The following is a 25,675-nucleotide window of genomic DNA, read 5'->3' on the forward strand; positions in this document are numbered from 1 at the left end:
TTTCAACATGTGCTCCTTTTCCTTTCTAATAAGTGCCCCTTTTCCTTACGGTAAGTGCCCCCATTAAAAAAAGAAGAGCGCCTTCCCTTCCTCATGAATGCCCCTTTAAAACCTATGAAAAGTGTCCTTCACATTATAATAAGTGCCCCTGTTCATCTATGGTAAATGAACCTTTTCGGGTGTGAGAAGTTACTCCTTTTCACTTGAGATAAGTGCCTCCTTCACCTCCGATAATTGCTCTTTTCATCTCGGATGAGTGCCCCATTTCACCTCTAACAACTTCCCCTTTTATTTTGACACGTGTTCCTTTTCCTTTCTAATACACGCTCTTCTTCCTTCTTTTAAGTGCCCCTTCCCCTTCTCATAATTCCCCCTTTTCATCTCTGATAAGTGCCCCGTTTATTTAGACATGTGACTATTTTTCTTGTAAATAAAATTTAATTCCCCCTTCTTATAAAAGCGCTCTTACACCTCCGTTAAATGCCCTTATTAAAATTTGATCGGTGCTCCTTTTATTTACAAAAAATGCATATTTCCTTTATTATCAGTGCCCCTTTTTTCATTCTCATAACTGCCCCTTTTTATATTTGGGCAGTGCCCCATTTCAGGTGCGATTTCAACACCAAAACAAAAATGACATGGTGAAAATATCGACTAATAGCACATCGTTGGCATGTATAATGTCATAATTTTCAAAAGGGGAATTGATATTAATACTATAAAGTACTAGGGGTAGGTAAAGAATTGTACATAGAATTATGATTTATTAGACTTTTCAGCCTTTGAAACAAAAATAAGCAGAAAATCGTATCACTCTGCACATGTTTTCTATGGAACATCCGGGTACGTGAATATACTCTTTCCCGGACGTGATGTCATATATAGTAGACCAGCGCCGTGACTGATTTTCTACGCAAAGAGAGGCGGATATTTTCGACATTTCAATTAAGGATTTCGAGTAGCCAGATTTTTTTGGTGATATGCTATGTAATTGAAAAACTTATAAATAACATATGCTTGCCGTAGGTACCAAATTAAGGGACATTTATCTGCTTAGAATATCAGCTTTAACAGATTTCCATAATCGTTAAGTCCAACTAAGAGATAAGTTCAACTTAGGATCCTTGTGAAACACCCCTTGGGTCATTTCTCTTACATTCTCTTGTCCACGATTGCCAAAATAAACCATAATATCAATAAAGACTTTCCGCTGTAACCCTTCGGCAGTATAAATCCAGGATTTCTTGAATGCGTTACATGTCACTAACTCTTGGGCTCACCGGCGGGTGTCGTTTGACGTTACCCTTTCCACTTTTCTTCAACTTTTCCAGAAAGGCTTAGAAGATCTAGTTGGAACCTTTAAACTCAGTACCTTTCACGATATCAACATTGCGAGTAGTTTGGAGATGCCTTTGCAGGCCATAACGAATCGATTGTATCGTTTTCTCACAGAACAGCTCTGCTTTTTGGCGAGCTCCTGCATAGAATCTTGATAGAAGATTATCCAAATCCACGTCGCTTATGTTCTCGATGACGATGTCTTCAATATTGCATGTTGAGCAGTAATCCTTAAAGATAAAAACCTGAACCAAATGTTGTGTGTGAAAAAGTCGCCGAGGGGTTATAGGCGTACTATCACAGGGTTTTGGCGTACTATCACAGGGTTTTGGTGTACTATCACAGGGTATTGGCGTACTATCACAGGGTATTGGTGTACTATCACAGGGTATAGGCGTACTATCACAGGGTTTTGGCGTACTATCACAGGGTTTTGGTGTACTATCACAGGGTATAGGCGTACTATCACAGGGTATTGGCGTACTATCACAGGGTATTGGCGTACTATCACAGGGTTTTGGCGTACTATCACAGGGTTTTGGTGTACTATCACAGGGTATAGGCGTACTATCACAGGGTTTTGGTGTACTATCACAGGGTATTGGCGTACTATCAATTGACCTAGGTAAAGTGACGCACTGATAAATCGAGATGCTCCTTGTCATGTGATATAGTTTTGACCAATCAGTGAATACATATCTATGTGTGAGGTATATAATTTACACCCGGTAGCGTCAATAGTGTTACTATTATTACCTAATTATTGAGAGCCTTGCAATCTTTTCATTATCCCTCGGGTTTAGTGTTTTTTGTTTTAACTAAATTTATTGATAATAGGCAAAAATTCACAAATTATTGTCTTCGAGTAGGCCTATATCCTTATTTGCATCTTTCTCAAATTTTGCTTGGTTAGTTGGTGCTGGAGAATTAGCATGAACAAAATTGTCTTGTTTGCATTATCATATTTATGTATTACACATTCTATTTCCAATGTTTTCTTAATAACTTTGAGGAGTGCCCCTTTCCCTTCTCATAAGTGCTCATTTTTACTTCTGGTAAGAACCCTATCCACATGTGATAGGCACCTCTTGTAATTTGACAAGGGTCCCTCCCCCTCTCATAAATTCCCCTATTGAAATATGATAGGTGCCACTTTTACTTTGACAGGTGTCCCTTTCCTTTGTAATAAACGCCCTTTACCCTTTTTATTAGTACATCTTTCCCCGTTTAATAAGTGCCCCTTTACATATCTTATGAGTAGCCTTTCAGGTATGAAAAGTGCCTTTTTCCTTTGTAATAAATGTCCCTTAACCCTACTTATAAGTGCCCCCTTTCGAATGCGAGAGGTGTCTCTTTTGACATCTCTGATAAATGCCCTTTTTACTTTGACAATGTCCCTTCTTCTTTCTGAGTGGACTTTTCCCTTCTGATAAGTGTCCCATTTCTTTTTTGGTAGTGCATCCCGAGTGTGAAGACTCTCCGCCACCCCTGCAGTGGAACGTCAAAACACGACACGAATACTTATATTAATAATGTTTATTCATGCGAGCGAGGTATTTTCAAAATTTATATTTCATTTCCTCGACCTGATCACGTTCAACTAGACTTGTTGACGGTGTATGTTAGTACTTCCTCGTAGGCTGCTTCATGTCGGTCTCTTCGAAACAGGGAGTCGACTTTTGATAACTTTTCATACTTTCTGAACTAAAGCAAGTTACATCGCATTTTCCGAATTCGACTCTTAATGCAAGGAAAAATCGGACACTTTAGTATTTGGCTGGAATTGTGATTCAAAATACTCTTGTTAAAGTTTTCTTCATTCTCACACTTTACACCAGTTTGAGCCGTTTATTGAACGTCGTACGCGTTGAGCGTGGATATAGTACACGGAATATTATCACGGACAACATCCTTAGGAGTCATAACCAGTTAAACAACTCATCTTCTACCTAAACTAAAGCCAGCGAATCACGTCATTGACCTGCACTTAAATGCCTACTGATTGATTATACAAATAAAGTGAGTATTTCATACTGTTTTAATATGATGTATTTTGGGTTATAAAAAGAAGGGCTCTTTTCCACCTCAATTTAGAGGGCTTTGTTATTGTTAGTTAATGTGTGTGTGTTAATGTGAGTGTTGGTTTGTACATGTGGGTTTAGGGAAGCGGTTGTATTTGAATGAATGTGAGGAAATCAAAGCAAACCAATACAGAACAGAGTGAAGGAAAATTTATTCTTAAAGTTGTCAAGTTTGTCTGTTTGGTGTAGTTATTGTTACATTTCATGTTTTTTTTTAAAGGTAAAGACCAGTATTGGCAACGCCCCAATTTCAAAAAATAAAATGGAAGCTCTAATTACCAATCATGTGAAAGAATATGTTTTGACTAATACATGATGATAAAAAATTTGCCGGGAAACCGCCTACTAATTCATATATTTGGTAAATTTATTTCTCTCATGGTCTGGTGAGAGAGATAGGGTAGTCCCATATACATCTTTCTGTGTATAGTGCTTGTAACTTTACGAAGAATGAGTCAAATTTCTTATCATTTTGATGATTCCAGAACCTTGCAGATGCTAGATGCTAGATGATCGACCTTTTCTGATCGGTTCCACAACGTTTCTTTCACAATGCAATCGCATGACCATTACTGGTCTTTACCTTTAAAGTATGTATCATAGACAAAGTAACAAACCATCTTGACTAAATCTGAACTTTATACCATGCAATACCAAACAGTAAAGTTGTCATGTTTGTCTGTTTGGTGGTGTTATTGTTACATTTCATGTTTTTTTTAAAGTATGTATCATAGACAAAGTAACAAACTAAATTGCCTAAATCTGAACTTTATACAATTCAATACCAAACAGTAGGTTACATTATGGAGTTTACTCATTACATTAACATTTGCCTTTTAGTTTCTATACCCGTACAAAAAGGAGTAACTTAATTGAAAACGGGAAACTACCCTTATTGCACATCCCATCTTGAATTGTTAAAGACATTGTCAGTAATCTTACCAAAATATGTAATGATAAGTTCATAACAAAATAATACATGGAATATGCCCTCAACATATGAAAAAGGTAGCTGTTTATTACTACGATTTTGTCGCCAGATTCACAAATAGTGGAGTTGCACCGTGTTCAGATGGCCTCTTTACTCTAGGGTTCCTCCCCGAAGTTCTGGCTGCAATGCCTTCTTGCGCACACCCTACAGCTAAAGCAGCTGGTGAGTCAGCAACGCGCTGCACTTAAGTTTGCGATATTATACCACTAGTTAAGACTAATTATGGAAGAAATTGATGCTAATTGAGTAAACATAACTAATTTCTATCATTTTCTGGTTAAGAACCGAACTCCCCCCCCCCCCCCCAAAAAAAAAAAAAAAAAAATGCCAGTAATTTCAGGAGATTTACTCTTGACACTATACCATTTGACCCATATGGGACTTAACACTCAGGGTATCGTGATAAACTTCATGCATGTTTTAAGACCTTTGTTCAGTTCACAGTTTGATACATAAAATGACATATGAGATTTTTTTTTAAAAGTTATCAGTACTATGCATTTTCTCTTAAAATTACTTTAGATGTACGTTTATTGTACGATATCACTGAATTAATATTCCATCTTAAACTGAATTTGAAATAACAACATAACCACGGAACGAAGGAGGTGGGCGCCAAAAGAATGCCTGCGGGGACGGGAAAATAAGAATAATCTTAACTTGGCCTAAGAGAGGAAGAATGCAAAAGCAGCAATTCCACCTGAAAAGAATTGCTCTTCAAATGGTTTACCCATAATTGATTGATTGCGTAGTGTAGTGAGGTTAGTGATTATATCTGTTTATTAACACTCGTTTTCATAACTATTCGAGACATGACATATTAATTTTTCGTTTTTGGGATACAGAAAATTGGTACACAGTGACATTACTGTTTCCCTCCTTCAACGGTTCAACCATCCATCCAGTCATTCTCTTTCTCTCCGCCTGTCTCCCGGCCCTTCTCTCTCTCTCTCTCTCTCTCTCTCTCTCTCTCCTCTCGATATTTAAATTCCCTACTTAGTAACATTATTTCTCCCCCTCTTCTAAACCACCCAATAATTCATTTCTGTTTTGCTCTCCCACTCGCTCATATTTGTTGTTTCTCTCTCTTTCTTATTGATCTATTTCTTGTATTCACATCAAAATGCTTCAACAAACTCATTCCATTGACGCACACCCTCAGTTAATCCCTTTCTTCATTCGTCCCCGGCCAGCTTATCGTGCATGTTGATGCCGGCGTACACCCCTCCGCCACACCTACCCCCCAGCCCCCCCCCCCCCCCCCACAAAAAAAAAAAAAAAAAAAAAAATCAAGATGCAGCGAAAATTATCTACGGAACTTGCACTCATGGCAGTGGATGTGCCAATGTGGGCTGCCCAGAAATAATATGAATGCGCCCCTCATACACACACAGACACGCATATGCGGCCGCACCCTTTCTTCTCTCGAGTGCGTGTGTATGTTTTGGAGGGGGTACACATTTCGGCTCGTGGATATGACGTTAGTACTTGTCCTCCTTATAATGCTTATGATGTCGCTTGATGATAAGCAAATTTTTCGAACAAACATTTGTATTTTTGTGCTCACCATTTGATAGAATGTAACAAATCCTGATTTGTATGGTTTTTTTCAAATATGTTCCATCTCTGAATGTTCAGTTAACATGATTTCGTTCATGAGTTGGAGGTAATAAACCTGTCTAATATACATTTTAAAGTTGGATATGCCACACATGTGTATGGCCCAATTAAACTGAAAAGTGTGGTTTACTCTTATATGGATGTCATTAAAATCATGTAACGGTTTTTGTTTACTACACCATAAATATGTCCATTGTAAAACATATTTTCTTGACAAGATGTATGATATATAATATCAAACGACGCAGAGAAAAGAAATTATCAAACAATGTGATTGATAAGTCATTTCATGATATCCAAAACGAATGTTGTTGTTTTTTAACAGGAGGCGCATTTTAAGTGGAATACACTGTACATGTTTCCGGATATGGCAATTGTCACATGTTAGCAATAAACATGTGCTGAAAACTGAACCCCCCCCCGCTCCCCCCCCCCCCCCCACCTCTCCTGTTTTCAATGATTTATGTATGTATACAATACAATATCAGTTGTTATGGTTCAGTTTTTATCTAGCTTTATGTCTCATGGTACTTGTTGGGGGAAAGCAATCTTATCAACATTTCTTGATGAAATTTAGCAGCAAGCGTTCGCCATTTAATACAACCATGACGTGACAATGTATTATTTCAGGTCTGACTCATAATAATTCATTTCACAGTTGATTCCGCTTGGTTGATTCCACCGTTCGGAGTGAACGACGATGTGTTATTTTTCTTATTTGTTGATCGTCTCTACAATGCTTTTTGAATATTTGGATGACAATAGACATTGCGGTACTATTTATAAGGAACCGTCACATGGCCGTCACATGCCAGATAAATTCATCAGTACCAGGCTTTATAGTATGAAAGAAAGCTGAATTTGAACCCTAGGCTATACCCCGCCCTCTCTCGCTCTCATCCTATAGTACAACCAGGGGGCGTTTCATGAAACAAGCAGTCGGTGGTTTTCACCCACTAATATCATTTTCACCGACAATGTTTTTGTCACTGATTATTTTCCAGGCCTCTGATTTGTCAAATTTAGTCAGCGCTGACAGTTGTCGGCGGATGTTGATAAAACGCCCCCAAGACGTGGCTATATTTTCTTACATTTTGGACACACAATAAATAAAATTGATTCTACCCTGTTGATTCCACTGTTCAAAGGATTAAGCAGAGATATATATATATATATATATATATATATATATAGAGAGAGAGAGAGAGAGAGAGAGGGGGCGGAACATTTTCGCAGTTATTATTGTTCTTATTGAATGCTATTTGATTTTTTTTTTTGACAATAAACAACATGGTGTGATTATTTCATGGAAAATGACAAAACAATCTTATATTAGATAAATTCATCATTATTACCAGGTTGACTAATTTGAAAGAAAAAAGAATTCGGACCCCGAGCCATTAAGCCACCCTCCCCCCCCCCCCCCTCTCTCTCTCTCTCTCTCAGTACTGTCGAAGAAATATACGTACCCTGCTATTAATATGCTAGTAATTTACAATATTATCTAGCTTATTCCAGTTAGTAAGTTTTTAAAAAAAATTACCCCTTTAAAATAGGATGATAAGGTATACACTCTTTATAGCTACCTTCTGAAGATATAGCATGAGGTTATTATTTGGTGCAGAATAAACAGCAGTCTCTATTTTGGAAACCAATATTAATAACTGCAGTCGAAGTTAGAAGTCAAGTTTTGCTAATCGCCTAGTCGCTACCGAAAAAGCTCGATGTCATGATGATATTCCAGTGAAATTAATCAAATTATTCCCCCTATATCACATTCACTGACATATTTAAACTGTTAATATAAACTGGCAAAGTTCCAGATAAAATGCAAATTAGAAAGAGTACTCCTCTTCTCAAAAGCGGGCCAACAAAGAAAAAAATAACTGCATACCAATATTGGATTTACCAACTATATGTTAAACAAATTGATAATTATCAGAACTTTCAAATGTAATGCCATTAACATAAATTTCGAAAGAAAATGGTTCAAAAATGACTTTCAGCAACTTGATAAATAAAACTATGAAATCCAAGGATCAAGGGCAAGTTACACTTGGTATCTTCAACGATTACCAAAAAAAAATAAAAAATACACAGTTGATTATAATGTATAAATAAGTAAACTATGAGAATTTGGCATACGATAGTTACCTCTTGAATGGTTTACAGATTTATGTTTGTTGAATGTGGTCAAACGTTATCTGAAATGAAGAAGATATGGATGCGGTGTTCCACAAGAATCAGTGTAAAGTTCAACCCTGTTTTTATCCATATTAATGATCTGACATCAGCTTCTGATTATTTCAATTCATGGCTGTTTGCCGATGATACAAACCTGTTACATATCTTCCCAGATGTCTAGGGCAAAATAATGTAAATAAAGTATATAAAAACAAACAGATTATGCGAAATCGGTGCATCGGAATCAAACTTATAACTGAATTAATGAAAGCTAATTTCAAGTTAATAAGAGGTAGGAGGAACAAGACATAGGTATTAATGGTAAACTAAAAGTAGATGAAGTTAATTAAATAGGTTGATGTCATTTGTTTTGTTAAGTTTAAACAATGATTTACACATGTCAGAATATTCATATTCGTTTTGTAAATCAGTGTATGGTAAGGAAAGTTGGAGTGTTATTTAGATTGCAAAATTATGATCCAAGGCGTACTTTGATATCATTATATAAGGCATGTATACAACCTCAATATGCCTCATATTCTAATAGGTCACTCTGGAATTATCGAGCATAGGTACTTTATAAGATTTAAAAAAAAACGGTCTTCATTTACATCTTCCAAAACTTAGACGACACAATGTAAATTTTCAATGTATTTTGTGCGCAGTGAAATGGAGTAGATTATCTGGATTAACAGGATTGACAAGGTCTAGAAATAGTTTTCGGAATTCTGCAAAAAGACATTTGTGAAAAACATCATGACTTGTAAACAAATGCAAATAGTCTGTATAATTTGTTAGTATTAAAATTCGTTTTTATATCATCAGTTTGTATATTGTAAGACGTTGTTAAGTATTCTTATTTTCAAAGTTATTATTTTTTTCTACTTTACTTTATTTCTGAATTTATTTGCCCCGACAAACTTTAATTTGAATGAGTATGGCCCAATATCCCATGGTACCTTTTAGGGGAAAGCAATATTCGCATTGTTGATGATTTTGAGCAACAATCGTTGGTCATTGCTGTTCTTTAATACAACCATGACGTGGCAATTCATTCGTTCAGCTTGTCATATTCGATTTCGCTCTGTTGATTCCATTGTTCGGGGGTTTTAGCAGAGAGCTAAACGCATATTCTCACGATACCGACGATATTTTTTCATCGTCTCTTCAATACTTTTTGAATATTTGTATGACAATAAACGAGACTGTGGTACCAGTTTGTATCGCAACATGGCAGATATTTTTATCAGAACCAGGTTGAATATTTTGAAACGAAACTGAGTTGAAGCCGGACCATCCTCTACTCCCTCCCCCCTCTCTCTCTCTCTCCTTTTTTCTCTCTCTCTCTCTCTCTCTCTCTCTCTCTCTCTTTCTCTCTCAATATAATCGGAGAAATGCACACGCCCTTTTGTTGGGTAGTGGAGTCCGCCCCCTACCCCACAACGTTTGGGGCTACGCCACTTATTTACATGTTTGTGTACATTATCCCAGACAGTAATCTTACAGATCCCAAATCTTACAATAAATAAACAAACTGAAAACAGGGATGATGAAGTTAAGGCCTCATTTTGTTAACGTTGTCCTAGGTTTGTAATTGACTGGTCTTTTGAAGTGAACGATTAACAATAGTGAGTATCAAAACGTGATATTTGCAAGATAGAATGTTTGTATCAATTCAATTCAATTCAATTTCGGTTTTATTACAAATATACCAAAATAAAAAGTCCAAAGACTAACAATAATTGGCTCACAATGTATCATATAAAAATGCATTAAAAAACAGTTAATTTAAAATTCAGTAATAAGTTTAAATACATTGTTCTCATTGTATCATATACAAATGGATTAAAAACAGTTGATTTAAAAATTCAGTAATAACTTAATGTACGCAAAAAAGGGGAAAAACTTTTTGTAAAATATATAATGGTGATAATCAGTTTGTCAGTGAATTGAGAAGAAAGAAGAAATAAATATTGAAAAGTGGAAGGGAGGAAGATGGAAAGGAAAAGGAGAAGAAAAAAGGAGAGTTAAATTTATGACCAAAAAAAATTGTAAAAGTAAAATGCACATAATACGGAAATGTAAAATGATACATTAATACGAATGCCATTATGGATTCGTTATTATACTGTTCAACATTGGTGAATGTCAATGACCTATACATATTGGTCAAAATTATTAATGAGTAATTATCACATTGTCAAAAAATTGAATAAAGGAAATACAAGACAGAAATAGAGAAATAGTGGGAGAGGAGAGGAGAGAAAGGACAAAGAGAGAGAAAAAACTAGAGAAAGGGAGAAAGAGAAAGAGAAAGAGACATAGAGAGAGAGAGAGAGACGAAGAAAGTGCGAATAATGACAATACATTGTAAACCGGTCTAACAAGATTTCAGTTGATTGAATTTAGCGAACAAACAAGAGAGGGAACTGTCGATTGGTTGTAGCGCTGATCCAGGATTTCTTAGGGGAGGGGGCCCAACTTTTTTTTTTTTTTGCTCCCGAAAATTTGAAAATCGCGCCGAAAAGTCAATCAGTGGGGGGGGGGGGGGGGGGGGGGGGGGGGGGGGGGGGGGGGGGAGGGTGGTAATGAGCACATTTTTTTTTTTTTTTTGATCCTCAAAAAAAATTCAATTTGCACCCCCCCCCCTTGAGCGCAAGCAACCCCCCAAAAAGGTAAAAATCACGTGATTTACATGATTTTTTTCTCAAGGGGGGGGGGGGGGGTCGGGCCCCCCCCCCCCCTGGATCCGCCACTGGTACATTTTAGTGATGAAATATTTTACACTATATCAACGTCAATAAGGTAAATATAGATCTTCATTTGAAGGCGTTTCAAATACATTTTTATCCCTTGGGTTTATTGTCTTGATGATAGGCAAAATGCCATTAATTATTGTCTTCAAATTTATGAATGGGTTAGTTGTGCTGGAGGATTAACATGAACATCTTGATTGCTTGATCACATTCATGTCTTGCACATTCTATTTCCAATGTTTTATTTATGACTTTGATATATGCCCCTGTTTCCCTTCTCATAAGTGCCCCCCTTTCACCTCTGGTAAGAGTCCTATCTAAATCTGATAGTTGCCCATTTTACTTTGACAAGTGCCCCTTCCCCCCTTCTCATACATGTTCGTGGCCCTATTAAAATCTGATAAGTGCCACTTAACTTTGACAAGTGCTTCTCTGATTTTTTATAAATGCCCCTTTCCTTTTTATTATATATTTCCCATTCTAATGAAGGCCCCTTTACATATCTGAGTGCCTTTTTAGGCATAAAAAGTGCCCCTTTAACTTTGTAATAAATTTCCCTCACCCCTACTTTTAAGTGCACCATTTTAGGTTGGAGACGTGGTTATGTTCACCTCTCTCATATATGTCCTGTTTACTTTGACACGTGTCCCTTTTCCTTTCTAAGTGGATTTCTCCTTCGATATAACTTGATAAGTGTACCTTCCTTTATATGTCCCATTGTCGCCTAACAAAATGAGTGCTTTTAGGGTCAGATAAAAACTCCCGTCTTTTAACGTATTTTGGTATGTCGCGGCCCACGACCTCCCGGTTGTGAGGCGGACGCTCTACTGACTGAGCCAACATACCGGTATTCTCAATGTTTATGATGAATTGGCAGGTAGTGTGTATATTAGGCATATATAAATATCATGTTTAAAGCCGAACAATTAATTTGCCTGAGCTTCAGCCACATATATTCACTACAGGTTCTTTCAATAATGGTAGTTCCCTTTACAAGAGGTTGTTTAAAAAGGACTCCTAATCCTCCTCTCAGTCTGCTAGATTCACTTGACCGACAGTTAGAATAATATTTATATCGTCTATATGACATATTTTCATTGTAAGGTAAATGCGTCTCACTTTAAATATTACATCTCTAATACCTTTCTCAAAAAACAAAGGGTCATCCAGTTTTCACTTTAGTTAGAAAATTCCAGTGCAATTAATTAAAGGTCGTGCTCCTGTAGTATTTCATGCCTGCTGCCAATATTTTTAACTGGCTTTTTACAAACAGGCAAGATTACTCAATGTAAACAATATTCGCTCCCCATTGGCTACTCTTTGATTCAACCAATGACATGGCAATTCCCTTTGTCAGGTTTGACTCATGATAATTCGTGTCGCATTAGACGCCGCTCTGTTGATTTCACTGTTCGGTGGATTTAGTAGAGAAAGAGTGAGATATAAAAGAATATTTCCCAAACGAATAATATTATTATTCTTTGTTCATCGTCTCTTCAATACTATTTGAATATTTTGATGACGATACACGTTATTGTGGTACTATTTTCACGTCACATGGCAATCGCATGACACATAAATTCATTAGTAACATGATGAATGATCTGAAAGAAAATTGAATTTGAACCGGAGTCAAACCGCCCACCATCTCTCTCTCTCTCTCTCTCTCTCTCTCTCTCTCTTCCCCTCCCCCTCTCCCTCTCTCTCTCTCTCTCTCTCGCAATACAACTGAATACATGCATGTGCCATTTGCCCTCCCCCCTATTTGGAGCTACGCAACTGACTTACACCAAACTTTATCTAGTTTATTTCAGATAGTATACTCTATAGTACCGCTATACTTTGATATGCGTTTTGAGAGTATCCACTGCTGAATTCTGTATTCTACTGTTACGAATTGATCATTAACTGGCTTGATAATTATAGGGCTTTCCAAAATACAATTATAGTTTATAATTGCTATTTTTGATAAAAGTTATATTAAATGTAATGCTTCCTGGGAGAAATTTCAATTATTTGAACATATTTGGGGCTTACACCCAGTAAATAAGATCGATCTTATTCACTGGGTATAAGCCATATATATGATCATGATGTGATAAGGACATTGAATAGGAATTATTTGTATCTTAACATGAATTTTTGGTCACGGTGATATTTTTATATTCGCTTTGCAAAGAATGTTTGAAAATGTGTAAGATTTGCTGCTGCAATTTGAATAATAAAGGTATGCACCTTTCTTGCTTTAATGTACCGATGTTTGGATCAAGTACCATAAATCTTTGCTTTAAAAAAAAAGATAATGTATTGTCTGTTTATAATTATTATGGAGACTTTACAGGAAATGGAGTTTATATCACATAATGTATTCTGTCTATATTATGATTTTCCATAGCATTATGGAGCCTTTGCAGGAAATCGAGCTGATATCATTAGCTGAAGACATAGGTCCGGGCAAATACTCTAAACTGTGCAACGCTCTTGGGTATTCATACGCCGTAAGTCAATCAAACATCGTCAAACATCTCAACAACGTTAACGAAGCTCTGGTGGAGCTCCTCATCAAATGGAATAACAACCAAGGAGACAGCACCCAAACGCGTTCCATACTAGCGAGCAAACTTCATGAATTACGATTTGGTGAATTAGGTGAAAGACTATCAGAAGGTAAAACTTTTTTTGAATTACACTGGGTTCATAGAAATACATGTATATATAGGTCCTATAATACTGCCAATAATATTATGAGAACAAGTTTCATGCTTTGAATCAAGCGGTTTATTATCTTGCTCACAATTTTTAAAAGTAAACGTCTTTCCCTAGTGATTTTCAATAATAAATCGTTGTAGGAAATGTGCGTATAGTTTACAAGTAGCCACATGCATCCCCTAAACCTAAAAAAAAAATCGAGTGGGAAAACTTCCTATTATTATCATGGATTGTCGGCCCCTAGCTGAATAAAGCGGGGAAATTATTATTTTGATATGCTATATCGTTCCGTAACACTAATTTATAGATAGACTCCTGAACATATAAAACAATGCTGTATTCTCATTATTACTACCACGCCTGACTGCTACTACTACTTCAACTCTATACTACTATTTACTTCTTCTACTATTACTATTTATACTACTACTACTACTACTACTACTACTACTACTACTACCATAACAACTACCTATACTACACTACTACTACTACTACTACTACTACTACTACTACTACTACCTACCAAAAACGCAGAATTAATTTTACCCAAAATAAAAACCCAAATGGGAAAACAAAGTTTTTCATTTGATGGTGCGGCTTTTTGGAATAGTTTACCTAATTGTTTAAGAAATGCGCCATCAAATTCTTTATTTAATCTTTTGTTTTGGCGTTATAATAATTTAAATCATTGAACTGGTCCATTGTGTTGTTTTTGTTTCTTTTGTTTTGTTCGAAAATGTTGTAACCTAATTCATTTTGTTTCGATTTGGATTGTTTACATCAATATGTTTGTAAATTGTGTATTTATGTTGTAGGGCCTCCACGGAAAACAGTATTGAACTACTGATGGAGCCACCCTACTAAAAACAGACTAATAAATAAATACAATTAATAAACTACAACTCTTATAGGCATACTGCTACTATTACTAATACTAAAACTATATTCTACTATAACTTCTACTATGATTAAAAATACAACAACTACTACTACTTCTACTACCATTACTGCTAACTCTACTTCTAAAGATACTCTACTAGTTATACTACTACTTCTACTACTAGTGATACTACTAAGCCTACTACTAGTAGTACTACGAGCTTTACTACTACTATTTATACCACTATACATACTAGTATACTCCTACTAGTACGATTATGCCAACAACTACTACTACTAGTACCACTAAACATATACTACTATTACTACAACATATCAACCCCTCCTACTACTTGTACTACTACTACTACAAATACCTCTCCTACTACCACTTCTTATTCTTCTATATCTACTCCTACTGATGCTGCTATTAACTCTAAAACCTCTATACCTCTATTACTACCGATTCCACTGTTATGTACGTGAGTTAAACTCGTCGAGCATTTGATTTGGAAATCACGTGTTTGCCTATGCTTCAATGCTTTAATTATCACCGGGCCTTAAAAGTTTAATTTTAAACAAGGATATCTGAAATCAATTGAAAATATCTTTTCTTTTAAGTGTTTATCATCATCATTTGAGTTGCTTCTCTCCTTCAATTGTATTATATGAAAAACAGTTTGTATTGCTATAGTGTTCCTGCCTATGCTATTGTACAAGCAATAACAGAATACACTGTGAATCTCCTACAGGTAAATATCTACCTAATCAGCAGGACTCACAAGACCACAAAGAAGACTCCAGTGCAGACTAGCCCAGGTAAGATTGTGATATGAGGCCATATAATTATATTCTAATTTATTATATGCGTTTGGTGTGCTCCATATTACCGTTTCTTCTGGATAAGCGTAAAGAGTAAACGTCGAACCTTGATTGACACTTTGGTTGCATTCTCTGCCTCCCTGCATGGTTGCACTCTTATAAATGCCAGACAACAAATAGGGAGCCCTCTTAAAAAAACCTTATAATTTCTAAATCAAGAAAATTTCAAGGTTCGAGTCTATACTATTCTACTATTCAGGCTGACCAGAATTTGTATGTTCAAATACTAGACTTTTCTGCTCCCTGACTTAACTTGGCAAGTCAAAGTATCAGTTTGAAAGCCAACAGCTATTAACAAGCAAACAATGCAACCCAGTGGCGGATCCAGGGGGGCCGGGGCCCGCGCCCCCCCCCCCCCCCTGGGAAAAAAAGAAGGGAAAGAAAAGAAGGGAAAAAAAGGAAAACAAGGGGAAAAAAAGAAGGAAAAAAAAAAGGAAAAAAAAGGGGGAAAGAGAGAGCGAGAGAGAGAGAGGGAGAAGGAAAAGAAGGGAAAGAGGAGAGAAAGGGAAAGAAAGAAGAGAAGAAGAAAGAAAAGGAGGAAGGGAGATCGGGGGGGGCCTCGCCTCCTAGGCTGTTGCCTCCCCCCCCCCCCCCCCCCCCCCATCAAAAAATAAGAGAGAAGGAAGGAAATGGAAAGAAAAAAGGAAAAGAGGAGATAAAGGGAAGTAAATTGGGGGAGAAGAGAAGAAAAGAAGGGGGTATTAGTTGCAATTTTCCCGCCAACAAGTTGTGGATCGGGGTAGGGTGGGGCAAAAGGCCCTTGCCTCCCCCCGCTCCCGCTTAAAAAAGAGAGAAGGAAGGAAAATGAAAAAAGGAGAGCTAAAAGGGACCGAAAAGAGGAAGAGAACAAAAAGGGTGAAAAGAAGGGGAATAGATCATTTGCGGTTAATCCCGCCAGCAAACCTAAAAGAGAGAGAAGGAAGGAAAGGGAAGGGAAAGGGAAAGAAAAAAAGAGAAAGAAGAAAGGAAGGGGAGATCGGCTGCGATTTTTTCCGCCAACAAAGTGTAGATTGGGGGAAGGGGGAGGGGGGGGGGGCTCGGGGAAAAAAATTTAATCGTGGTTTATTACTAATTCCATAACTGTGGTTTACACATAATGCTGAAATGACAACATTTTCCGAGATTTGTTCTCATTTTTTAGTCAATTATACTTTGTTATGCTTTTGTTGTAAAATGACAAATTCCTAAATTTACAGCCAGGCAATAAATATGCCTCTTGAGATGCCTACATGTCATGGCCCGTGGAACGACGGGGATCGGGAGCTTCCAGCTCCCTCCTCCCCCCTCCGTATATTTAAAAAAAGAATATTAAAGAGAAATAGAAAGAAAGAGAGCAAGAAAGAAAAAACAAAATATGGTATCAACAATGCCAATCTGACCGTAATTAAACGCCTAAAACCCCTGAGCTTACAGGGGCTCTGCCCCGGGACCCAACTAAGGGCTCTAAGGTGGGCCCCTTTATACTCATCTGACCGCAATTTGGTGCCTAGAACCCTTGAGCTTCTGGGGGCTCCGCCCGCTGGACCTCACGCAAATCAGTTTCCTGCCAGTGTCACAAATAAGGTATAAAAATATGTTCATTTGACCGTAATCAAATGCCTAAAACCCCTGAGATTCTGGGGTTTCCGCACCCTAGACCCCACCAGGGGTCCTAAGGCGGGACCCTGAATGCTTATCTGACCGTAATTTATTGCCTTAAACCCCTGAGTTTCCGGGGGCGGACAAGGTATCAAAATATGTTCATCTGACCGCAGGCGCGTAGCCAGGGGGCGGTGGGGGCGCCCCCCCCAAAAAAAAGCCGGCCAAAACAAATGAGGATAAAAAAGGAAGAGGACGTAGGAAGAAAAAGGAGCAGACAAAAAACTTTTTTTTTTTTAAATCCAGACAAGGATTAAGAGTCGAAAACGGTACAACGATTGTCTTCTTTCTCTAATAATTTAATGAAATGTCAAAGCCTTCGCGCAGGAGGGGGGGGGGGGGACTGAACTGAGACAAGGATTAAGAAAAGAGAATGTTACAGCGAATCGTCTTTTTCTTAAATAATGTTATAATAACGGGAGGGGGGAACTGAATTGAGACAAGGGTTAAGAGTCGAGCATGGTAATACGAATCGTCTTCTTTCTCTAATGATTTAATGAAACGTAAAAAGCTTCCGCGCTTTGCACGGGAGGGGGGGGGGACTGAATTGAGACGAGGAATAAGAGTCGAGAACGGTACAACGAATCGTCTTTTTTCTCTAATGATTTAATGAAACGTAATAGCTTCCGCGTTTCGCGCGGGAGGGGGGGGGAATGTATTCAGACGAGGATTATTTTCGAGAACGGTACAACGAATCGTCTTCTTTCTCTAATAATTTAATGAAACGTCGCCCCTTCCTGCACCCCCTCCCCATTACGTATATGCATGGTCAACATTACGCACCAGTATTTGGCTCGCACAGGCGCGTTCGCAGGGGGGGGGGAGTAGGGTTAAACCCCCCCCCCCCCTTGAGTTGTTTTATGTGTATGTTTTGTGTATGTTTATGGGGAGAACCCTTTTTTTTTATTAAAACAAAAAAATCCTTATAGATGAACTTAAATATATGTCATCTTACCCCCCTCCCTCCCTCCGCTTAATAAGCGGCTGGCTGAGCCGTTGCGATTTTTTGGGACCCCCCCCCCCCCCCCCTAAAAAAGTGTCCTCTTATCAACCCCCCCCCCCCCCCCCCGCTTATTCAGCGGTTGGCTGAGTCGTTGCGAGTCGTTGTTTTTTTGGACCCATAATTTCAAATTTGGGCACCCCCCCCCCCCCCCTAAGAAAGGAAGAAATGTAATTTAAACATCAATATTACCTATATAGGACAATTATGACAATGTAAATCCAAGTACCGTGTTGCTTACATATATTCGGGCACCTTGTCTACCGAAATTACCATGTTTCGATTTTGGGAAGCTAGTGACGCGTGCGAGAAAAACACACATTTTATTGTCTGTATCTTTTGCCACAGAGAAAAACGCACATGCTTTGATTTCATTTGTTCAACTTACCTCAGAACTTGCGTGTATTAGATAACAAGATTACAGAATGCTGCTCCTCGTATAGTATAGTGACCATCTCCAACAAACACAGTCACATCACACGAGTTCTCAAAGCACTCTGGCCATTGGTTGCCAATGACTGAACGTATTGTCTAAAAAAATTGAAGATTGTTTTAAATCATGGTTTTGTCATGTGTTGCGCCGAAGTATGCATCTTATTCGATTAAAAAGGGGAAAGACTGAAATGTCGATTGCTATATTTGCGAGTCTGTGTTTGTTCTTTTGCAATCCGTGTCTCGTCTGAGCTTGACCTCTGGTGTGCCAAGAACAGCCATTGTAACTGAAATTTCTAATTGACCCCCACTTTAATTTATCTTTAATATAAGGAGTAAAGCATAATTTGTTGATAAACGTTCTATTGGATTTTCTTCGATGTTGTATAAAACAAATAATGAATGTGTTTCATTCGTTCAATAGTGGGAATATTTTCATTCGTTGAAAAATTTACGTTAATTCTATTCAACTCGGCTGACGCCTCATTGAATAGAATGTTAATCTTTCAACTCATGAACATATTGGCACTATTGCACCCATAAACATGAATTATTTGTATAATATTTTAATCAATACATAGTTAAAAGAATCATCGTCAAGATTATTTCATCACGTAATCCAAGATACTGCTTCAGCATAACGCTTTTCATGTTTGTATTATGGCTCATTTGGGTTTGAATTGTATAAGATAAATATCAATGGGGTTTGAACATAATATCATGAAAGAATGAACATTAGCTTTAAGGTTGCATCATTTATATCGATTCCCAGTAAGCGTGGCGAGGTTGCTTCAGGGAAAGTCGATAAAAATGCCCTCAGTTGCTTTGAAGTAGAAGGAAATGTGACGGAGGTTATGAGAAATAATTTGTTTTAGGGAGAGAAACGTGGCAAAACAACTTGGCTTGGCAGGAATTGTGATTTTGTCTCTTTGTAACGCGATTGACATGTCCCGCGTTGTTGCCTTAATTTGTCCTTCACTGCGTACACTTTTACGTTCTTAACCCTATATAGCCCGGGCTATTTTGAAACTGCATAGCCCGGCCGAGGGGGGGGGGGGGGGGGTGGGGGTAGGGGGGGGGGGCTTCTAAGGCCCCCCTTTCTATGATCTCGACCGTGAAACGACCGATCACCGCAAAAAATTGCATGCATATAAAGTGAAGTGTATAGAAAACTATGGTAATTCCATTTTTTGTTGAAAAATTCACTCATTTGCATATTTATGGTAATTTATGCAAATATGGTAATAACATTCACATTTTTATCCATAAATCATATATTCTTCATATTTAAACATTAATTTTCACCACATATATTATTTAGACCATTTGGGATAATAATACAGCCAACAAAATTGGAAGAGCCAGGTTATTCCTTATGTTATCTATTGTTTTGATAATTTCTTATGTATTTCTCTGTTTTTTTAACTTATGTATTTTATTGTTTTTAGTTGTTTTATTTCATTTCCAACTATAATTCAACTATTTTGACCCCAAATTAAACACCTAAACTATAAACAAGACCAAATAACCAATGTTTTATCTCTTTATTTGAAAAATAAGATTTCCATATGCTTTGTACATAAATCACAAAAATGAGCGATTTTCGGGCTGACATGCAAAGACAAAAGGACACGTGACTTTGTAATGGTAGGTTCGATTTTCGACAATTTTTTTTCAAAAGATGCGCAAGACTCGAAATAAAAAAGTCACAACATTTCAGTGCAAGTTATTTTGCGTTAACAAATTATCGCGAAAAATGTCGAGGGGGGGGGGGGGCTTCTTACCCCCCTCCCCGGGCTAGATAGGGTTTAACAAAATGGAAAACGATTAGTACCTTGACATTATTTTAACTTTAAAAAAGGCATAGGTATTAAAGGATGATAATGTATAGCTTCGAAGGTTCCTCTTTTAGCAAAATGAGTAGATTGGTAGTTTAAAGGGGCTAACGTTTAGGCGTGAAAAGAGTCTGACTTATCAATATAAGGGGCAATTTATATTATTGGAAACAAGCACGACCGTAATGTTAATTAAGGCGCAATTCATTCGTATGAAATGTTTGGCATTGTGGCCCCCTGTCCCGACTAACAAGTAGGGTACCTGTTACTACACATAGCTGCTCCGATTCTTTGAAGCTAGGCGTGGCTCTTTAAATGAATGTAAACGGGCAAATTTTAAAGCGACAATAATCTGGATTTATACATGACCTGTTGGAATACTGAATTTATTTACTGTCCAATTAATATAATGTACGTTCATAATAATATTTTAAGTTTTATTCTCCTTTTTTTTTATTTTCCCCATAGGTATGGCGGCACATGGAGGTATTGCCGATGATCTTCTTTTCAAGCTGGCTGAAGACATCGAGACGGGCGAGCAGATGGAGGCCTTAGGACGGACACTCGGATTCACGGTGGCAGACATCAATAGATACACAGAGACCAATAGGATAGAAGGACGGGTGACTTGCAAGGGAACACGTGACATGCTGTTTGACTGGAGACAGACCGTGGAGCCCTGCGACCAGCATATCAGACTGAAACAAGCTCTCATTGACGCTGAGCTGGTCATGCTTGCTAGTGCATATCTCAAGAGGACACCGATTATTCCAGGTGGGTCTAATAGTGCCATGCAGAGTGCTTTAAATCACCTCTTATACCTTTACAAATAAATTGAAAACATGAAAATAGAATATATCCATGAAATCTAATTTATGATGTTAAGTAACTTGTTTCTGTCCAATGATACCCTATTCATATTATTTAGTCCACGGGTGACTGAGCACCAGGGTCCTTGAAAAGTGTTGTCAAAATCATACCAAGTTTGGCATGATGGATCGAATGTAGGTCAAACCATATTGCATGCGCTTCTTCGGTCTACTAACTTCATATCTCATGATAGCTAAGTTATCTCTGCCAACTTGTCCGCTACGCCATTCTACAAGTAGCAAATGAAAGATTGCTAAACCCAAATGCAATAAAAACCCTTTTTACGATGATAAGTATTACAGAAATTGACAGTAGACTTTCATAAAATAAACATCCCATATAAAATGTATCCATGTTCTATCACTCAATGCAAAGGATCGTCTAAAACAAGGGATGCAATGAAGACAAGATTGTAATATCATAACGAAGATAGCATCATAAATTTAATTTGAATTCCGTATTTTATTGGGTTCGATTAGATATTAATACTTTTTTTCATTTCCACTGCTTATCAGTCAATGTAAATAAGTAAGGAACTGTTTTTTTTTAAACTGAGGTATTAAACACACACATAATGGTTTTTGACCTACATTCATGCCTCAGCCCAAATTTGGTACATGTGGATTTTGACAATACTTTTTGAAAAGCCTGCTGCTCAAACATCCGTCGAAGCACAATGACGAATATGGTATTAATTACCATTTACCGTATATGATTCAAGGTCAAATATGTTTATAATTTTTAGTTAGAAGCTACCAAAGTTGCGCACAAATTTTTAATACGCAATGTATGAGGTTGTTAAAGGACAGGGTCGGTTCATTTCAAGTTCCTTCATCCACTGTTTGCTCATCGGTTTATCTTTCTATCCATAATAAGTATAACTAATAAATAGTATGAATCCCAAGATGTTAACAGTTGGGAAGAAAGCACCCGGCTTCAATAAAAAATAACATACTTGTAAATTGAATTTTGTAAAAAATAAATACAAAAAAAATCTTTTGAATATATAATTATGTTAGAAAAATCAAGTTCAAAAGGATCTTAAACTTGTTGTAATTTTCACATCGATTTGAAGAGATATTTCCCGACTAACTTAAGGGCAGTTCACATTTTGTAACGAGTTAATTTGTGTAAAAGCGGAATACAATTAGAGAAACCTTTCCCCTTGGTGTACTACCAAAAATATAATATGGATAGCATATATATTATATCTCCTTTTAGCATGGAAGATACTCCCGAGTAACACATTTCGACAAATTGACATTTTAGTCATTCCGTGTGTTAAAACAAATGGGAGAGATGTCCGCCAATATACATCCGGTAACATTACCGATTCGGCCAATTTGAAGTTTCCTTTCGTCATTTACGTATAGCGATTGCAACTGTTCAAAAATAAAAAAGCTTTTATTGTTTGTCCTATTTCGTTTAAAATTTCGCCAGACAGGCTCTCTATTTGTGTTCTGCTTCATGTCAGAGCAATTTGCCATTAATGTTGGAGTTTTCCTTTAAGCGTGTTTCCAGCCCGTTTCTTCATGGGGAAGAGGAAAAACATCGGAACAATGAAAATTGATGTATTCGAACAAGAACTAATTAATAACGGAACCCTACTAGGTCGGAAAGGGAAGGGGCTGATATTGCAGGAGTGCAATAAGACATTTTGTTTTATATGCTTGTATCGTTTCAGATATCTACAGTGAGAAGATCTCGGAATCCTTGACTGTTCAGCAATGTCGCAAAAAGTTGGAGAACAAGTATCTAGATCAACTGTGCAAAATTCAAATGAAGCCATGGGATCGCAATGACTATGCTGAGTTCGAAGATATGCACACGGTTGTCACAATGGTGAAGAAGGACGGTCGTGGAAAAGACACGAAAAAGAAGGAAATACTCCAGAATTCTGTTGCTGAAATATTTTCAACGAAAGTAAACGGCAAACTGCCGGCACGAATCCTCATTTCGGCCCCGGCTGGACGAGGGAAGACCACGGCTGTTGCTAAGATGGCTTATGACTGGGTTCATAGAGAAAGGGGGTCAGCATTAGAACATCTGCCACTGTTGTTTGTTGTGAAATTCCGAAACACAAGTCAGCTTACATCGATCGGAGAAGCCATCAAATCACAGCTTTTGAGTGATGTTCATGATCTCACGCCAGAGGGTCTGGAGAGTTTCATCAGAAAGAATCAGGGCATCTGCCACATAATACTAGACGGACTAGATGAATATGCGGGTATTTCTTCTTCACAGCGAAGCTCAGAGAGCAATATTATCAAGGTCATCTGTTTGGAGGAATTTCCAGAGTGTCGAGTCCTTGTAACAACACGCCCTCACCTAGAGAACTTCTTCGATCAAGATGATCTTCCAAGGGTATACACAAAGATGTGGATCGAAGGATTCTCGCGAGAGAGCTCATGTGAGTACATCAACAAGTTCTTTGCTTCGACTTCGAATCCTTGTAAGGGACAAAGTCTGAAGGATTACCTTGATGAACAACCACTTATTGATGAACTTGTCAAGACACCCTTATTTTGTCTCATGATCTGTCACGTATGGAGTGAGGGCCTACTGGACAGTGGTACTACAACTCAAACAGAATTGCTGGACAAGGTGAATGTTTTTCTAATGCACTATGCAAACGAACGATCGAAGTCAAGTGTGAAAATCACACCAAAAAAGTTAAAGGAAATAATTCATCAATTAGGCGAAGTTGCCCTTACTGGACTGCTCGACGATGCTAAAAAACTAGTCTTCACGCCTCATGATTTCCATAAAGTTCCCGCAACCCTTGATATGGCATGTAGGCTTGGAATATTATCCAAGACGACTGTTAACATCACATGCCTTCCTCAGTCCATCGAGACCACGTCCACTACCATTGAGTTTTATCACAAACTCGCCCAAGAACACTCGGCTGGGAAATTTCTCGCTGATCAAACAAGCCGCTTCCTGTTACCATTGAAGATTTCCAAATTGGATAGAGTACTGCGCAAGATGAAAGCAAACATCGGTGACTACGAGAATCTTATCCGATTCACTGCTGGCACGGACAACAGCCTCTGTATACGGATAATGAAAGCGCTCCTTAATAGCAGCTTTTTGGATGAGAGCGAGCGATATCGCATTCTCCTTGACTGCTCATCAGAGACCACAGGTACTGAACGAAATGTGTCTTCGTTGGTTCAAAGATGTGTGAATGCAGAGAGTATTGTTCTAAAGTCACCGACTGTCTACACCGTCGTTGGGATGCGAAATCTTCCGAAGCAACTTAAACTTGAGGTATGCGATTTTTCCTTTGACAAAATGTGTATACAATAATCATTTCATAAAGATTGTCTAAGTTTTCATTTCTCTGCTGTAACTATCAGTCAAAGAACTAATATTTGTGTGTAATTTATTTTGGTTCATAATTAACTGCATCTTGAAAAATAATAGGCTACTATGTGATATAACGATCAATAGTTATGATTCACTTTCATTATTAATCTATGTTTGCTCAACTACGGCCTCAATCAAGGTACTGCATATTAAACATAAACAATAAATTAAAAAATACAACAACAAAAAAGTTTTTTTGAAATAAGTCATATTCATGTAGAGCAAGTTATTATACTTGTTAAAATGTTTTTACTACCATCTGCGTTAAAAAAGAAAACATTCTCATTTATACATTTTACAACTTACCAAAAGATTTTTCGGTGAGCCATAATAATAATAATAATAATAGTGGGTTCTTGTATAGCGCTCATGTCAGTCAGATTTTTGTTCTTCTTATTAATACTATTCGTAATGTCAATGTTGCAATGCATACTTTTATCTTTTTATCGTCAATTTGTATGTAATTTTTAATTGTTGGCGAGTTTCCCCTTCTCTCCTCCCCCTTCTTTACCTCTTGCCGCTCTCTCTCCTTCCTCTATCTCTCTCTTTTTCTCTCTTTCTCCATCTTTCTATCTTTCCTGCTCTTTCTCTTTCTTCACTATATCTCTCGGTCTCTTATCTTTTCTTTCTTTTTTCTTACTTTCCTCCCCTCTCTCCTCATCTCCCTCTCTCCTCTCTCTCTCTCTCTCTCCCTTTCCATTTTTAACCTCTTTTCTTTATGTGACATAATACGTGTACTTATAATTATGTAAATGATACTGTTTTAAATTGTACTCTCGTTTTTAAAATGCAATGTATATCCATGTGCAATTCAGTATATGTTACTGCGATGCATGTTTCAATAAATACCATACCACCATACAAGTGACAAGGGAGAGTCAATATAAGCATGTAGCCTCTGTAAAACTAATGAGCTATAATATATTCAAGATAGAAGAAGAGGAGTAGGGTAGGGCGCTCCCATTACCTACCGGATAATATTCCGAGATGACATCAGGCTACAGTCATGATTGCTTTAATGACTACCACAAAAGACAAGAGGTGAACTAATTGATGTTATTTCATTAGTACACTCTGTCTTTAAT

At 37.5% G+C, this 25,675-nt stretch overlaps 1 protein-coding gene across 1 annotated transcript; it reads left to right on the top strand.

Annotated features, from left to right (window-relative positions):
• Nucleotides 1-13,369: 13,369 nt before the first annotated feature.
• LOC115927732 (protein NLRC5-like) lies at nucleotides 13,370-24,530 on the top strand. Its single transcript, XM_030993959.1, has 4 exons — nucleotides 13,370-13,468; nucleotides 15,314-15,380; nucleotides 20,817-21,122; nucleotides 22,903-24,530. Exons 1-4 carry the CDS (start codon nucleotides 13,370-13,372, stop codon nucleotides 24,528-24,530), a joined length of 2,100 nt encoding a protein of 699 aa, XP_030849819.1.
• Nucleotides 24,531-25,675: the final 1,145 nt, after the last annotated feature.

Source organism: Strongylocentrotus purpuratus, unplaced genomic scaffold (assembly GCF_000002235.5).
Source record: "Strongylocentrotus purpuratus isolate Spur 01 unplaced genomic scaffold, Spur_5.0 spur5_scaffold_20, whole genome shotgun sequence".
Taxonomy (NCBI): domain Eukaryota; kingdom Metazoa; phylum Echinodermata; class Echinoidea; order Camarodonta; family Strongylocentrotidae; genus Strongylocentrotus; species Strongylocentrotus purpuratus.